Source organism: Phascolarctos cinereus, unplaced genomic scaffold (genome assembly GCF_003287225.1).
Source record: "Phascolarctos cinereus isolate Bilbo 61053 unplaced genomic scaffold, phaCin_HiC Scaffold_2;HRSCAF=192, whole genome shotgun sequence".
Lineage (NCBI taxonomy): Eukaryota > Metazoa > Chordata > Mammalia > Diprotodontia > Phascolarctidae > Phascolarctos > Phascolarctos cinereus.
The window spans coordinates 357,994,597-358,012,738 of record NW_027555625.1 but is presented as its reverse complement, the minus strand read 5'-3'; the positions used below and the strand labels follow the sequence as shown (position 1 = coordinate 358,012,738).

The following is an 18,142-nucleotide window of genomic DNA, read 5'->3' as shown; positions in this document are numbered from 1 at the left end:
TTACCCTCTTGTGTGTGCTCGAGCTTCTGGTTTTTTTTTTGTGTGTTTTTTTTGTTTTGTTTTGTTTTGTTTTTTTTGCACAGTGCATGTGTAACAGGTCCACGACTCCCGGGCTGGGATTGCCTGAAACATGCCCTTCACCTATTTGTAAGGCAATTGTGCCATGCCTGGCGGACGCCCCTGGGCACTCCTATAAGGCTCGGGCTAGCAAGTCCTTTCTCTGGTGTTTCGGGGGCAATTGGCCTTTTTTTTCCTAGATGGCGGTAGCTCTGATGGCGTCACCGCTGCAGCAGAGGCTCAATGCAAGGCCCGCGCAGCAGAGGGAACCGGCCGCTGCGTACAGCGCCTTCCCTTTCCTTGAGGGCGGGGCCCAAGACGCCACGTGAGAATCCATGGGGCTCAGCACTGGGCAATCCGCTCCGCTAGGCGGAGTCCCCGAGGGAAAAAGCAGAGCAGCTGGCTGTCTGAGGAAGGGATTGGAGGGAGGTGACGCCAAGGCGCAGTTGCTAGGCAGCTGAGTCGGAGCCCTCTGAGGCCGAGCAGGGGCTGCCGGGAGTTGTAGTTGGAAGAAAAGAGGAAGGCGGGAGTGCTGGTGGGGCGGGATTGGCTGGCTGCTGCCGCATTGCAACTGGGCTGGAAGTGAAAATGATCCTAAGGTTTCTCCTGCGGCTCGCTGCAAATGATAGGAGGAGAAAAATATCGCGGAGCAGCTACCCTTCTCGCTTGGGGTGGGAGGCAGAGACACCCCAAAGTGCTCCTTGTCAGGTCGTCTGGTCGGGTTATTCTGGACACGTTGGGGAAACAGCACAGTGCCTGACATACAATAAGCGCTTAATAAATGCCCGACAAGTTATTGTTGCCGCTGTTAATAATAATGAAAATGGTATTGATGATAATAAGTAATAATGATGATAATAAATTGCCTTGCAAAGGAGAGGTAGGAGAGAGGGACCGCAGGGGCACCCTGAAAAGTCACAAAAGGATCCAAGAGTGGAAAAGGGTGCCTCTAGCTGTCAGATGGTCCAAATTCTGTTATCTCACAGATAAAAACCCTGAGCCCAGGGAAATTAAATGACTTGCCCCTAGGTCGCGCAGGTAGTTAGTAGGAGACCCAGGATTCGAGCTCATGTGGGAGTTATCTCCTAACTGCTGTTCCCCTGCTCAGATCCAAAAACAGTTTTCAGTGTCCCTGACCAAATTCTGAAAGTTTGGGGTTGTCTGACTGCCACCCCATCGCCCCCACCCCTCCCTCCAGAAAGGGCACTGGAGAACCGGAGTATCTCAGGAAATCTATTCAGAATCTGTGCCAGTTGCTGGTTGCTGATCTCAGAACTTGTTTATTTATTTTTAACATTCTTTTTTTAAACATTCCTTTTTGAGTTCCATATTCGAATTCCATATTCTTCCCTCCAGCCTCTCCCCTACCCTTTGGGAAGGCAAGCGATATGATACTAACTATATATATGAAACCATATAAAACATATTTCTCTATTAGCCATGTTGGTGGGGAGGGGAGCAAGAAAAAAAAAGTGAAAAAATATGCTTGAATCTATACTCACAGTTCATCAGTTCTCTGGAGATGAAGCCTTTGGAATTGTCATAGATCACTGTATTAATGAGAGTAGTCTTTCACTGTGAATTTTCCCATTTTTTAAAATAGTATTTTTCCCACAATTACAAATCAAGAAAAATGTTTTAGCATTCATTTTTACAAGACTTTGAGCTCCAAATTCTTCTCCCTCCCTCCCTCCCCTCCCCTCTTCTGAAAACAGTAGGCAGTTTGATGTGGTTTATACATATGCTATTATGTAAAACATACTTCCATATTCATAACGGTTGTGAAAGAATAAACAGATCTACAGTAAGAAAAACCATGAGAAAGAATAAAGTAAGTGAAAAAAATTATGCTTCAATCTGCATTCAAAGTCCATCAGTTCTTTACCTCGATATGGATAGCATTTTCCTTCCTGAGTCCTTTCTATTTGTCTTAGATCATTGTGTTTCTGAGAAAAGTTGAGTTATTCATAGTTAATCATTACGTGATGCTGATACTATGTGCAGTGTTTTCCTGGTTCTGTTCATTTCACTTTGCATCAGTTCGTACAAGTCTTTCCAGGTTTTCCTTTACTCTATTTGTGTCTCTATGCTTTAAGTGTTTCTTGTGAGCAGCATGTTGTAGGATACTGCTTTTTGATCCCCTCTGTTATCCACTTTCATTTTATGAGAGAGTTCATCCCATTCACATTCACAGTTATGATTACTACCTATGTATTTCCCTCCATCCTGTTTTTCTTCCTGTTTGTCCTCTCTCACCCTTTCCCACATCACCAATGTGTTGCTTCTGTCCACTACCTCCCCTGATCTGCATTCCCTTCTGTCAGTCCCTTTATTTAATCTTTATTTAATCTCCTCCCCTCCTACTTCCCTGTCAGGTAAGATAGGTTTCTATATTCATCTGATTGTGTATATTATTCCCTCCTTGAGCCAGTACTGATAAGAATACAGTTCAAGCAAAGATCACCTCCCGCTCATCTTTCCCTCCATTGTAATAGGTCTTTCTCCCCTCTTCATGTGAGATAATTTACCCTATTCTACCTCTCCCTTCCTTCTGTACCTACTTTACTCCTCTTTCTCATCCCTTTTTTTATGTTATTCCCTCAAATACACCTTATACCCATACCCTTTGTCTATGTTTATTCTTTCTATCTGTACTGTTAGCGATACAATTTTAAAGAGTTATAGGTATCATCTTCCTGGGTAGAGATGAATCTCTTCTGTTTTCCCCCCTTTTTACCTGTTTATGCTTCTCTTGGGTTTTAATATTTGAGGTCAAATTTTTTATTTAGTTCTGGTCTTCTCCTTATGAAGGCTTGAAACCCTTCTATTTTGCTGAATGACCATTTTTTTCCTTAATGTATTATGCTAAATTCTGCCAGGTAAGTGATTCTTGGTTGCAGTGCTAGCTCCTTTGCTCATGTTTCATGACTTCAGATCCTTTAATGTTACAGCTGCCGAGTCCTGTGTGATTGTGATTGTGACTGTGACTCTCCAATATTCGAATTGTTTTTTTCTGGCCACTTGCAGTGTGTTTTTTCTTGACCTGATAGTTCTCAAATTTGGCTATGTTACTTGGGGGTTTTATTTTGGGATCTCTTTCCTAAGGCAGTTGGTGGATTCTTTTACTGCCGATTTTGCCCTCTGGTTCCAGGACATCAGGGCAGTTTTCCTCGATAATTTCTTGGAAAATGAGATACTCCTTTTGATTATGGCTTTCAGGTAGTCCAATGATTCTGATATTGTCTCTCCTGAATCTGTTTTCCAGCTCAGTTGTTTTTCCTTTGAAGTATTTTACATTTTCTTGCATTTTTTTCACTCTTTTGAATTTGTTTGATTGATTCATGATGTCTCATAGAGTCATTAGCTTCCACTTGCCCAATTCTAACTTTTAAAGTGTTGTTTTCCTCAATTAGCTTTTGTGCTTTCTTTTCCATTTGGCCAATTGTACTCTTTAAAAAGTTGTTTTCTTCTGTGGATTTTTGCATCTCCTTTTCCATTTGGCCAATTCTACTTTTTAAGCAGTTTTCCAAGCTATTGAGTCTTTTTTCATAATTCTCTTGCATCTCTCTTTTTCCCATTTTTTCCCTACCTCTCTTATATGATTTTTAAGCTCCTTTTTGAGCTGTTCCATGAGTTCTTTCTGGGCTTGAGATGACTTCCCATTTTTCTTTGCCCATATGTGTTTTGACACTGTTGTGTTCTTCTGAGTTTGTGTCTTGGTCTTCCCTGTCACCATAATAACTTTTTATGGTCAGATTCTTTTTTTGTTGTTTTCTGCTCAATCCCGCCCTTTTTCCTTTCTATTGCATTTGATCTCGGCTCCCAGGGCAGAAGGGTCTCAGGCTTCTTGTGCTAGTGGCTACAGGTCCTGGCTGTTTACCTGGTGCTGCACTGATGTTACCCTCAGGCCCACGGGGGACCCTCATGTCTGATGCTGTGCTGTAGGGGTGGGGTGGGATTGGCTGGTGCTGCTGGAGGATGTAGGGGTCTGGCAGCTTACCTGGCACTGAGATGGGGTCCTAGTGGTTATGTTTAGTGTGTACTGAGGCCCAGTGGGCCTTTCCTCTGGGGCTACACTGAAGCACACAGAGGTCTGGCCCCTGGAAGATGTCTGTTTGCCCTGGGCTGCACTGAAGTGGTTGGAGGTCCAGCCACCATAGGACTTATGCTTTGATGAAGCCTCACTATGGGCATGGGCTAATTGGTTTGGTTTGGTTTTTTTTTGGCTAGGCAATGGGGTTAAGTGATTTTCCCAGGGTCACACAGCTAGTAAGTGTCAAGTGTCTGAGGCTGGATTTGAACTCAGGTCCTCCTGACTCCAGGGCCAGTGCTAAAGGTGATTTAATTTTTTTTCCTTTTCTTTTTTTTTTTTTGTTTGGAGCAGTTGGGGTTAAGTGACTTGCCCAGAGTCACACAGCTACTAAGTGTTATGTGTCTGAGGACGGATTTGAACTCAAGTCCTCATGACTCCAGGGCCAGTGCTCTATCTGCTGTGCCACCTAGCTGCCCCAAGCCTCACTGTGAGTTGTTGTTGCAATATTGATGTTACTGTGTACAACGTTCTCCTGGTTCTGCTCACTTCACTTTGCATCAGTTTATATGAGTTTTCCCAGATTTTTCTGAAACCGTGGAACAGGAAGGATTTTTTAATTCAACATTTACAAAACACCTAATATATGTAATATATTGTTGAATATAAGTTTTTATATTTGTTTGAATACACTATGCAAAGAACCGGGCATCCAAAGACAAAGCAAAATATAGCATAACTTATGTTCTACTGTGTGATCAAAATGGTGCTTTATGAAGATTAACCTGGTAATTGTTTAGGATTCATTAACGCAGGGAGAGACTGAAGTCAAGGTGAGGAGGTAAAAGGTTATTGGTTGATTTTTACAGTACATACAAGTTCTGTAACAGAAAAAAAACACACATATTCCTCTCTACCACTAGAGGGAGGAAAACCCTTGCTGTATTCTCTATGGAGCATTTCTCAAGATGGAAACCATTAGCTCAGTTTCAAGAGCATCAAACAATGATTTAGTTGAAGTTTTGTACTGAATCTGCCATGAAACGGAAAAGGGCAGCTTTCCAAACTACTTTGGTCATAGAAAAATAGGAAATTTGAAATACAACTCTGGAAGCCATCAAATCAATGGTCTAGGGGCAAAGCTAAAACCCACTAAAGGTATAAGTTGAGACAAGGACAAAGGTGCTTGTGAACATTAATCACAAGAGCAAAAAGCTCCCCAAAAGCTGGCATATCCCAACTGCCTTCTAGAAGCAGCCCAGTGTAATTTTAATAACTTTCCCCAGCTGCCCATAAGAAGAGAGAAGATGGAAAGTCAAGTATGCAGGATGCCAAAGTGTGATATCCAGCAACATATACTGACACGAATGGAAAATGTACTGCCTGATTACTGGGAGACAGAGGAGACAGATAACTCCAATCCACCACAAGTCTGAAGGGCGTTGAAGAAAACCTGTTTCGGGCAGTGCGAGAAGGAAAAATAAAAGGTTATATAACATCCTCTCCACCCAATAAGGAGACTGTGTACATTTGAGAACTGTGGGGAAATGTGGGGACAAAAGAAGGCTTAAGAATAAGGAAGCATTTGTTTTAACTTATGAAAACCACAGCTAGGTGGTGCAGTAGATAGAGTGCTGGCCTGGAGTCAAGAAGACTCATCTTTTTTTTTATTTAAGGTATTTGCGATTTTATTAATTTATTTTGATTTACAACAATCACTTCCATATGCTTTTGAGTTTTAAATTTTTCTCCCCCTCCCTTCCTCCCTCCCTCCCCAAGATGGCGCACAGTCTGATATAGGCTTTACATATACATTCCCATTAAACATAGTTTCACATTAGTGATGTTGTAAGTAAGAATTAGAACCAATAGGAGGAACTACCAGAAAAAGGAAACAAAACTCAACAGAAGAAAAAAAATAGCAAATAATATGCTTCGATCTGCATTCAAACTCCATAGCTCTTTCTTTGGATGTGGATAGCATTTTCCATCATGAGGCTTTTGGAGATGAAGAAGACTCATCTTCTTGAGTTCAAATCTGGCCTCAGACACTAGCTGTGTGAACCTGGGCAAGTCACTTAAACCTGTTTGCCTCTTTCCTCATCTGCAAAATAAGCTGGAGAAGGAAATGGCAAACCACTCCAGTATTTCTGCCAAGAAAACAACAAATCTTTTCCTCTCCTACTCCTCTTATCTAATAGTTATTACTAAAACCTGGCTCCCCACAGATGGCACAGCCTCCCTGGCTATTCTTTCTAGTACTGGCTTCACCTTTACTCCCAGATTTTTCTGAAACCATGGAAGGGGTAGGATTTTTTAATTCAATATTTATAAAACACCTAATATATGCAATATATTATTGAATATAAGTTTTTATATTTATTTGAACACACTACGCAAAGAACTGGGCATCCAAAGACAAAGCTAAATGGTCAAGGAAGGGGAGTTGGAAAACTCCTTATTTCCCACTGCCATTTCCAGGTTCCCTCCTTACCTCTGTCACTCAGAAACCCCTCTTCCTTTAAGGTTTATACTATTCATATCTATTATCCAATCAAAATCCTGGTAGCTGTTGCCTACAGACCTCCAGGTCATTCCCTTGCCTTCCTTGATAAATTCAGTACATAACTCACAATTTTTCTTTGCTTCTTGACTCCTGTCTTCACCCTAGGAGACTTCAGCATACTCCATCTCAAATAGCCCAGCTTCTTACTTCCTCAACCTTACTTCCTTACAACTTATTTACTTACTATTCAATCCTCACTTCAAATGAGCTATTCCTCTACCCCACCTCACCTGCACAAAAGGTGCCATCACCCACAAATATAAGACCTCCATGTTCAAAAATTCTGAAATCCCCTTATCTGACCATAACCTATTGACTTTTAATGTACCCTTTTGCCTTCCCTTACAAAATCCTACTCTTCATCTGTATCATGACCTCAAATCCCTAGACTCTTCAGTCCTTACCCAAGCTATCTCCCCCACACTAGCCACTCTCTCCTATTTTCCATATCTTGACATCTTGGTGAAACAATTCAACTTTATACTGTCCTCTTTTGAATCCCTAGCCCCTTCATTATATCAATGATTTCATCCTGCCAAGCCTCAGCCTTGGATCACTCCCACCATTTGTCCCCTTTACACATGCTGCTGAATGAAGGTGGAAAAAATCACACAGCTATTCTTACTAGATCCACTACAAATTTATTTTTTTCTTTTTTTTACTTATTTTTTTCTTTTTTTTTTTCACTACAAACTTATTACACAGCCTCAACTGGGCTCTCACTGCTACTAGGCAATCCTACTATATCTCCCTTATCAACTCACTATCCCACTTTCCACAGCAGCTCTTCTAAACCTTTTCTTCCCTTCTCAAACCTCTCATGGTTACTCTTCCCTCTACCCTCTCAGCTGAGATCCTTGCTTCATATTTAACTGAAAAAAATTGAGGCTAATTACCATGAGCACTCTCTTCTCCCCTCTTCCTCATCTCCTATCACTCAGGTGCCTTCTGCCACTATCTCCTCCTTCACCCCTGTCTAACCTAATGAAGTATCCTTACTCCTTAAGGCTAATCCCTCTAGCAGTTAAAATGACCCCATTCCATCCCATCTCCTCCAATAGATTGCTTCCTCTGTCATCCCCACTCTATTTTTAACTGCTCCCTATCTATTGTCTTATTCCCTACTACCTATAAGCATGCCCATGTCTCTCCCATTCTCAAAAAACCTTCATTTGATCTTTCCATCCCTGCCAGCCATCATCCTCTATCTCTTCTGCCTTTTGTAGCTAAACACTTCAGAAAAAGCATCTATGATAAATCCCTCCACTTTCTCTCCTCTCACTCTCTTCTTTACCCCCCTTATAATCCAGCTTCTGACATTATTCCACCAAAAATATTTGCGTCACAGTTACCGATGATCTCTTAATGGCCAATCTAATTGCCTGTTCTCACTCCGCACTTTCCTTAGCCTCTCTGGAGCCTTCTCCTCAATATTTTCTTCTCTCTGGGTTTTCAGGACACAACTCTCATCTGGTTCTCCTGCCTAGCAGACTACTCTTTTTTAGTCTCCTTTAGTCTCATCTTTAATCTCATCCTGACCTTTAGTCTCACCTTTTGTCTCATCCAGATCACATCCTATAACTGTAGATGTCCCTCAGGGTTCTGTCCTGGGCCCTCTTCTCTTTTGCTCTCCCTCTACACTACTTCACCTGGGGATCTTGGGGATCAGCTGCCACGGATTTGATTACCACCTCTATGCTGACAGTTCTCATATCTACCTATCTTGCTACTTTATTGTTTGTGGTTTGTTTTTGAAGAAGACCAGTGACATCATGGTAAGTGATGTCTTGACTTGCCTGAGGAATTGGATTTAAGAGAGACAGAGTTGCACCAAATCCAGCTTCATTCTCTCTTCCAGAGTCATTGAAATCCAGTGGCAAGACAGAAGTCAGGACTGGGGATGCTTCACAATGCAGTGGATGACCTTGGTATCTTCAATGTCTTACCAAGCTCTAAGCACTTCACGGTGCCTGCTTCGGCCACTTTCATGGTTGTTGGAACAATTTGTTCTCATCTCAACTTGGGGTACACATTCTTCTAGATCAAGGCTTCGTAAACTTTTTCCACTCTTGACCCATTTTTGTGTTTTGGCAGTGTTCATTGGCATTGCACGTGTGATGGCACACACAGTGCAAAGTGTGCATGCTGTGTGTTCAGAGCCAAGGCCGCAGTAAAGTTGCTCGATGCAACATGAGGTAAGCACTGCCAGAAACACCTCGGATTCGTTAGTTTGATTTTTAATTAATTTTTAGTCGTTGCATGTTCAGAAACCTTTTACTGTTGCCAAATCTTTCATGACCCCTATATTTAGGCCTGTATGGGGTCATGACCCACAGTTTAGGAAGTGCTGCCCTAGATCACCAACAGGTGATTCGTCTGTTGTATTCTCTAGAAGAAAGAAAGCTCCTTGAGGGCAGGGGCTATTTTTTAGTTAGCTTTTGTATTTTTGTATTGCTAGTACCCGGAAAAGTATTTTGCACATAAGCAGATGTTTAGTTAATAGGTTGTTGAATTGGATTAGATTGAATTGGATTTAGAGCTTGAAAGGGTTTTAGTGGTTGTCTAGTTCAATCCCCTCATTTTTCAGATGAAAAAGCTCAGGCCCAGAGAAGTCAGATGACTTGCATACTTCTCCTTCTCTTTCTTCTCCTCCTCCTCCTTCTCATCATAGCTAACATATGTATGGTGCTTACTATGTGCCAGGCATTGTGCTTAACACCTTAAATATCTCATTTGATTCTCTCAACAGCCCTGGAAGGTAGCCACTATTATTACCCCCCATTCTACAGTTGAGGAAACTGAAGGTAACAGAGGTTAGTTAAGTGACTTGCCCAGGATCACATAACTAGTGAGTGTCTGAAGCCAGATTCAAATTCCTATCTACTGACCTCCAATCTCATATTTCTAATTGCCTTTCAGATATCTCACACTGGATAGCAAGCAGACGTTTTACATTCAACATATCCAAAAAATGAGTTATCCTGGACTTCTCACTATCTCTTGCCCCCACATACCATCTGTTGCCAAGGTCTGACAATTTCACTTTTGCAATATCTCTTGAATATGCCCCTTTCTCTTCTCCTTCATTTTTTTTTTTTTTTGGCAATTGGCGTTAAGTGACTTGCCCAGGGTTACACAGCTAGTAAGTGTCAAGTGTTTGGTCTGAGGCTGGATTTGAACTCAGGTCTTCCTGACTCCAGGGCCAGGGCTCTATCCACTACACCACCTAGCTACCCCACCTCTCTCCTTTGATGCTGCCACCACCACCTTGGTGAGGCTCTCTCTTCTCATGATGGACTAATTTTTTTTTTGAGGCAATTGGGGTTAAGTGACTTGCCCAGAATCACACAGCTAGTAAGTGTTATCTGTCTGAGGCCACATTTGAACTCAGGGCCTCCTGACTCTAAGACTGGTGCTCCATCCACTGCGCCACCTAGCTGCCACCTGGCTGCCCCCCTTGTTTGGATTATTTATAAGAGCTTGCTGCTACGTTTGCTGGCCTCAAGTATCTCACTCCAATGCATTCTCCATTCAACCAGCAAAGTGATTCTTCTAAAGAGCAGATCTGACCTTGTCAACCTCCCTACTCAATAAATTCCAGTATCTTCCTATTACCTCCAAGATTAAAAACAAAATCTTGTGTTTGAGGTTCAAAGCCCTTATAAGCTACCCCTCCCCCACCTTTCTAGTCTCCTTACTCCCACCATAGTCTCCAACACAGACTCTTCCATCTGGTAACACTAGACTCCTTGCTGTTCCAGGAAAAGACACTCCATCTCTTGGCTCAGGGCATTTTCTCTGGCCTTTTCTTAGGCCAGGAACATTCTCCCTTCTCATCTTTGCTTCCTGGCTCCCATGGCTTTCTTCAAGTCCCAGCTAAAAATCTCATCTTCTATAGGAAGCCTTCCCATTTACTCTTAATTCCAGTGCTTTCCTTCTGTTAACTATTTCCTATTTATCCTGTATATAGCTTGTTTGTACACATTTGTTTTTTTGACTCCCTCATTAGATTGTGAGCTCTCTGAGGGCAGGGACTGTCTTTTGCCTCTTTTTGTATCTTCAACATTTAGCACAGTTCCTGGCACATAGTAGGTGCTTAATAAATGTTTGACAGACTTGAAGGAGGTCTGAGGTAAATGTGAAATATCTGTTCAGCAGTCCCACAAAGTTGCCTTTACCTTTTTAGGAGAGTGTAATGAGTATAATGAATTATTGTTTAATGTTTTTCTATATTTGTTAATGTGTGCCTTTCAATCATTTGTGTTTTATACTTTTTCTGAGATGGAAGGAATAAATAGCTGGCCTATACCTGATACCTGTATTTACACTGGATAGCTTTTCTAGGATGGACCATGTTAATCCATTTGGGAAGACTTTAGACATAAACCTACATCTCCTATCTTTCTCTCTACTAACGTCTACCATCTTAGTTCAGTCCCTTATCACCGCTCACCTAGATTATTGCACTGGCCTCCTAATTGGTCTCCTGCCCCAAGTTTCTCACCACTCCAGGTGATTTCCCTTAGGGTATGCACTGTGTTAGCCCTCTGCTTGATAAATTCCAGTGGCTTCCCATTGCCTCTAGGATAAAATGTAATCTTCGATTTAGCTATTAAAGCCTTTCACAAATTGGCCTCAACCTGTCTTTTCAACCTCACTGTATATCACTCTCCTCATACTCTTCCATTCAGCCAAAATAGCCTCTCTGTTCCTCACATAGGCCCCTCGATTTTTCTTTGCACTAGTCATTTCCCATTATGGGATGTAAACCATTCTCACCTGGGCTTCATAGGATGTCTCTCTTCCTTCAAGAGAGGGTTTAAGTACTACCTTCTGTCCTAACCCTTATCTGATCCCCTTCAGCTGCTAGTACCTGCCCTCTTTCTCCAACAGGTTTGCTGTTCAGTTGTTTCAATCGTATCCAATTCTTTGTGATCCCATTTGGGGTTTACTTGGCAAAGATACTGGAGTAGTTTGCCCTTTCCTTTTCTAGCTCTTATTACAGATGAGGAACTGAGGCAAACAGGGTTAAGTGACAGGCTTAGGGTCCCACACAGCTAGTAAGTGTCTGAAGCTGGATTTGAACTCATGAAGGAGTTTTCCTGATTCTAAGCCTAGTGCTCAATCCACTGCCCCACCTCGCTGCCCCTCTCCAATACTAATAGGTAGTTATTTGGTATTTACTTATATTTACTGTCTTTCTACTTAGTCTGCCTGTGTTTAGTTATGCACTTGTTATCTTCCCGTGGTAGGAACAATATGAATGACCTGTAGGTGTTTTATTTTATTCTATTATTAAATCAGTTAGGTCCAGCTCAGACTACTGCTCCATTGGTGAGTGGGGATTGTTTTATTATATTTGTATTTCTAGTGCCTGGCACTCAGTAGGTGCTTAATAAATGTGTGTTGCTTGATGAGTCACACCTGAAATTTTGTCTTAAAGATCAAGAGTTGGGGTCATGGAGAGCCAGAGAGTGAGAGAGAAAGCCTGGGCCCTCCTTTGGGGTCAGGATCACCCCTGAATTGAATGAGAGTCTCTGTGGACCAGATTGGAGCCTCTTGGTGTGGGTGTGGGTGTGAGGGGGAGAGGCCCTTTGGCATGGGTTAAAGAAACAACAATAGTAATAAGGTTTGTAAAACACTTTGGAATCACTGCTTTATTTGATCCTCAAAACAAGCCTGTGAGGTAACTGCTATAGATTCTATTGTTTTCATTTTACACCTAGGGAAACTGAGTCTCAGGGAGGTCAGAGGGATGTACACTACAAATGGGGCTCAAATCCAACCTTTCCTGACTCAATTCCAGAAATCTCTCTACTTTACCACAATTTCTACAATAGAAAATCAATAATCGTTTCATTTATGTTTTTTGAAATAAAGTATTTTGAAGCTGGGCGTGCATTTCTTCTTGTTGCTGACTCATCAAGGTCGGTGTGCAGAATCTCTGCAAAAGCAGCTTCTTAGGAGCTGTCTGGTTGTTAGTTTTTTTTTCCCACGTGGAACTCCTGCCAGACTGCAGGGCTGAAGCATTTCCTCAGACACTGGAGAGGCTTCTGGTTAAAACAGTTCTTGATGACTCATAAAGGGCCTGCAGACATCTTTCATCGTCAAGATATTCCCTTACTGGACTTTGGTACCAAAAATGCTTAGTCACCTATGGAGGCAGCAATGCGACATTTCACTGAGCCTGAAATCAGAGATTTCTCTCTTCACCACTCCACCAGGCCCTTCCTGCTACATTCCAATCCTTTCCTTCACCTCTGATTAACTCCCTATGAAGCTCCCTGCGATGGCTGGTCCAAACCTCTCTCCTCAAGCCCCTCACCTCCCTTTGTTACCTACATATACACTCCTACTTTACTAAGGAAACTGAAGGCCTCAAACATAAGCTCCTACATCTCCCCTACAACATACCTAAATATACCTATGTACAATATGCCAAAACATATTGTCACCCTTGCAAAAGAATGGTGCTCCAGTTTACTGTGGTTATTTTTGCTTTGCTCCAGTCTCAGAAGATAACATAACCTTTGCCAAGGCTAAACTCTCTCCTCAAGCCCTTGATATCTGTCTCCTCTAGAAACTTGCCCTATTAATCTTTTTCTCTCTGTCTCTTTTTTTAAATTTTTTTTGGGGGAGAGTGAGGCAATTGGGGTTAAGTGACTTGCTCAGGGTCACACAGCTAGTAAGTGTCAAGTGTCTGGTGTGAGGCCAAATTTGAACTCAGGTCCTCCTGACTCCAGGCCCAGTGTCCTATCCATTGAGCCACCTCACTGCCCTTATTTTTAATCTTTAAAAAAATCCTCCCCTATCTAGTGGTTCCTTCATGTTCAGGCCTTCTCACCCTTAAAAAAAATCTTCACCTATCAACCTTTATACCTATTGTCCACTATCTTTCCTCCCCTTCACTGTTAAATTCTTATAATGAATATGTCTACACTCAGCTGCTATTTTCTTACCATTCACTCATTCCTCTACCTCCTGTAATGTGACTTCTGATTCTACAGTTTCTATTGAAACATCCATCTCAAAGGTTACCACTGATCACCAATTTCTCAATTCAATGCTCAATTCCCAAGTCTTATCCTCCTTAACATTGTTGCAGCTTTTGAAAAAGACTATTGACTGGGTACCCTCTCCTCCTTTGGTTTCCATGGTGATGCCACTCTCCTGGTTCTCCAACTACCTCTCCGACCGATTCTCTTTCGGTGTCCTTTGCTGGATCATCATGTGTCTCCTGAGAGATCCCTAAACTTTCTAACCTAAGTCTTCCCTTTTTATATCCTTTTCTTTAGTAATCTCATCCACTCCCATGAGCTCAACTTTAGTGAAAGGACTGAGGAGAGACTGGAGCTGTTGTTCAGCAGTTCATTGGCAGCCACTTGGGGAAGAACTGTCAAAGAAACCTGGAGGAGTAGGGGGTGGGAAGGGGCACCAAGGGGCTCAGGCTAAGAAGTAGCAGCTACATTAGGAGATCGCTGAGGAAGGATTCATAAAGGGCCTGCAGACGTCTTTCTGTCAAGATATTCCATTACTGGACTTTGTTAAATGCTTAGTCCCCTACAGAGGCAGCCTAACAGTGTCTAGTCAGGAAAGAAGATATAACTCAAACTGTGGTGAGGACTCAGGTTCAGAAAAAGCAGAGGGAGGAACAGTTACAGAGACAAAGAGTTGAGGAAGCAGGAAGATGGACTTTCGACCAGCATCAGACACTTATTATGAGACCCACTGGGATTCTGTAGAAAGTGGCATCTGTTCTCCCATCAAACTCCATCAATCGATCACGTTTATCCCCTTCTCTTCACTCCCACTGGCACCACCAGAGGTCAAGCCCTTACCTGGAATATTGCTATAGTGTCCATGACTCTTGATCATATTTTGGGGATGTTACAAAGACGTTCATGCCCAGAGATGGTTGGATCCTTCCTAACTTGTTAATCTGTAATTTTCTGATTCTGTAAAAGGGGAATAATACTTGAATTATCTACTTCACAGGCTTGTTCTTTCAGCAAGTAGCCCAGGGCCTGACATATAGCAGATACTTAATACATACATATGGGTTGATTATTGTAAGAAGAGAGGGAACTACTATTATTTTAATGTACTAGGGGACCTTTTATATTTTTATTAGAGTACAACTTGACTGGGGATATGAAGGATTTTTTTCTTTTTTTTTTGGTGAGGCAATTGGAGTTAAGTGACTTGCCCAGAGCCACACAGCTAGTCTGAGGCCAGATTTGAATTCAGGTCCTCCTGACTCCAGGGCTGGTACTCTATCCACTGCACCACCCAGCTGTCCCAGATATGAATGAATTATTAATGTTTCCTCTGTAATATGTAAACTTTCAGAAGGCAGAACCCATATTCCCATTTCTCAAAACTAAAAACTTCCAGGCCAGAAAACAAGGCCCTATTTCATCAATGCTTAACAGCAAAGAGTCTTAGGGGTTATAGCATAGCATGGCAGGGCATACTGTAGCATTTTAGAGCTGCAAGGCTCCTTAGAGATATCATTTAGTCCAATCCCCTCATTTGAATGATGAGGAAATTGTGCCCAGAGATTTGTCCAAAGTTACAAAGATCACTAGTAGTAATCAATCAATCAATAAACGTTTATTAAGTACCTACTATATGCCAGGCACTGTGCAAAGTGCTGAGGATGCAAAAAGAAGCAAAAGACAGTCCCTGCCCTCAAGGAGCTCACAGTCTGATGAGGGAGACAATATACAAACAAACATATGCAAAGCAAACTACATACAGGATAAATAGGAAATAATTAACATAATTCCAGAAGGCCCTGGAATTAAGCGGGATTGGGGAAGGTATCTTGTAAAAGGCAGGATTTTAATTAGGACCTAGAGGAAGTCAGGGAAGTCAGTAGTCTGAGCAGAGGAGGGAGGGAGAGCTTTCCAGGTATGGGGGACAGCCAGAGAAAACGACCAGAGATGGAGGATCTACATGTTGGGATACAAGGTGTAAGAAGACTGAAAAGGTAGGTGGAACTAGGTTATGAAGGGCTTTGAATGTCCAACACAACATTCTGTAGAATGTTCCTGGAGGCATTAGGAAGCCACTGGAGTTTATTAAGTAGGAGGGCGACGTGATTGGACCTTCGTTTTAAGAAAATCGATTTAATGGCTGAATGAAGGACGGATTGGAGTGGGGAGAGGCTTGAGGCAGGCTGACCCACTAGTCGGCTATTGCAATAGTCTGGGAATGAGGTGATGAGGGCTTGCACCTGAGTGATGGCTGCATCAGAGTCAAGAAGGGGGCATACATAAGAAATGCTGAAAAAGCAAAATTAACAGGCATTGGCAACAGCTCGGATATGAGGGGTGAGACAGAATGAAGAATCCAGGAGGACCCCTGGGTTTCAAGAGTGAGGGACTGGAAGGATGGTACAGCAGGTATTGTTGAAAAAGAAGGGGGAAAAAATGTCACCGTAGATTGTGTAGATAGAGTTGGAGGGATCAGACAGCTAGTAAGTGCCTGAGGTAGGCTTGGAAATACAGTTGTCCCAGACTCTAGGTCTAGTGGTATACCACCTGGGCAGGCTGATAATTTCATCTCTTCCCAAAATTTCATTTTCAAGTTATGCACATGACTACCAAATTGAGGTATCAGTTCAAATTAATTAAGCAAGCATTCATTGAAGGCCTGCTATGTGCAAGATACCATGTTCAGTGCTAGAGATACAAAGAGAAATGCTTCTGCCCTCCAACCATCATCCTCCCCAAGCTCGGTCGTCAACTGCCTAAGGAGCATCACTTTCAATACATCTAGAATGAAACGACTGAGTCCCTCTGGAGGGTCAGATGATCTGGGTTCAAATCCTGCCTCTATCTTTTACTACCTGTGTGATTTCGGGCAAGGCACTCAGCCTCCTAGGGCCTCAGTCCACACTGGTAAAATGGGGAAATAATGTCACTTAAGTCCTAGGGTTGTCATGAGGATCAAATAATTCAAGTCAAGTGATAAAGCACTTATTATGTATATATATATATATATATATATATATATATATATATATAAATATAAAATATACGTTCAGGGCACTGAGCATACGCAAAGCTGTCTGTAAACTTTAAAGGGTCATCATCACCCACATCTCCTTTTAATCCTCCCTAGTCTCTTGCCTCTCTTTTTCTCTAGCTGCGCTGGACTACAAGTCCCAGGAGCCAGTGCGGCGGGGCCCCCGGCGCGCGGGTCCCGTGATGGGCTGTACTTAGGGCGGAGCCTCGCCTTCGCGCCCCGATCTGTCTGTTTCGTTGTCGGCCGGTGGGGTTGTTCACTGGGTGTGAGTCGCTCGGCCGGACCCGTCCCTCTCTCCCGGCTCTCGCCAGTTCCCTGACACCCCCGCGCTCATCCCTCGGCCGCACACGCAGCCTTCTCCCCTCGCACACGCCCTCCTCTCGCAGCGGCAGCGGCCCCATGTCGGAGCCCGGGGGCGGCGGCGGCGAGGATGGCTCGGCCGGCCTGGAGGTGTCGGCGGTGCAGAACGTGGCGGACGTGGCTGTGCTGCAAAAACACCTGCGCAAGCTAGTGCCGCTGCTGCTGGAAGATGGCGGGGAGGCCCCGGCCGCGCTGGAGGCGGCCCTGGAGGAGAAGAGCGCCCTCGAGCAGATGCGCAAGTTCCTCTCCGACCCGCAGGTCCACACCGTCCTGGTGGAGAGGTCCACGCTCAAAGGTGCCGCGCCCCGCCCCGGGGGGGCTCCCCGATCCGGCGCCGCTGGGGGTGCGGGAGCTGGGCCAAGGCTCCCCACCTTCTTCCTTTCCTTCCCCAAAGCCCCCAGCCCACCGACCCCACCCACCCGCTCAGGGCGGGGCACTGGGGGCAGTGCCCCGGGGGAGGGTGGGGCCCGCATCCCGGGAGGGGGTACCCTGGCCACGCGTCCGCATCCCCATCCCCATCTCCAGGGGGGGAGGAAAGAAAGCGTCCATCAGTTTCTGTATCCCGAGTTACCCCGTCTGTCAGTGAGGGGCACTAGACAGGGCGGTCGCCAAGGGCCTTCCAGCCCGCACTTTCCACGGGTCCAGGATTCCTAAGCTGTGGGATCCGGGCTGGACTGGGTGACCTCAGAGGCCATCTAGACCAAAGCCAGTCATTTGATGGAGGGAGGAGACTGGGGTCATTGTCTTTCCTCCGAGCTCTCAAAATGGCCGTGTTGGGTGGAGCCTCTTCTTGTTAGGTTGGAGTTTGGGTCTCAGCCAGTTTTTAGTTTCCCTTTTCCAGTGGGAGTAGGATTAGGAAGGAATCTGAGGACCTGAGGAATTGCATTCAATCAGAAGCCTTGAGAGACGAAGAAGAATCCTTTACATCCTAAGATCTATGGTATTAGTTCAATTCAGACATAGTTCGCTTCAACCCCTTTACTTTACGGATAGGCAGACTGAGGCTCAAAGAAGGGAGCCACCTTGTCCAACCAAGGTCACACAGTTACTTAATGATTCAGAAAGGATTAGAATCAACACATCTCTATAGCTCCATG

At 43.7% G+C, this 18,142-nt stretch overlaps 1 protein-coding gene across 2 annotated transcripts in view; it reads left to right on the top strand.

The window, feature by feature from the left end:
• Positions 1-16,925: 16,925 nt before the first annotated feature.
• Positions 16,926-18,142, top strand: part of DYNC1H1 (dynein cytoplasmic 1 heavy chain 1) — a 95,101-nt gene continuing 93,884 nt past the window's right edge. For both annotated transcript variants that reach the window (XM_020971199.2, XM_020971198.2), the window contains exon 1: positions 16,926-17,340. In XM_020971199.2, coding sequence (XP_020826858.1) covers positions 17,085-17,340 — 256 coding nt within the window. In that variant the 5' untranslated portion in view covers positions 16,926-17,084. The remainder of the gene's footprint in view (positions 17,341-18,142) is intronic.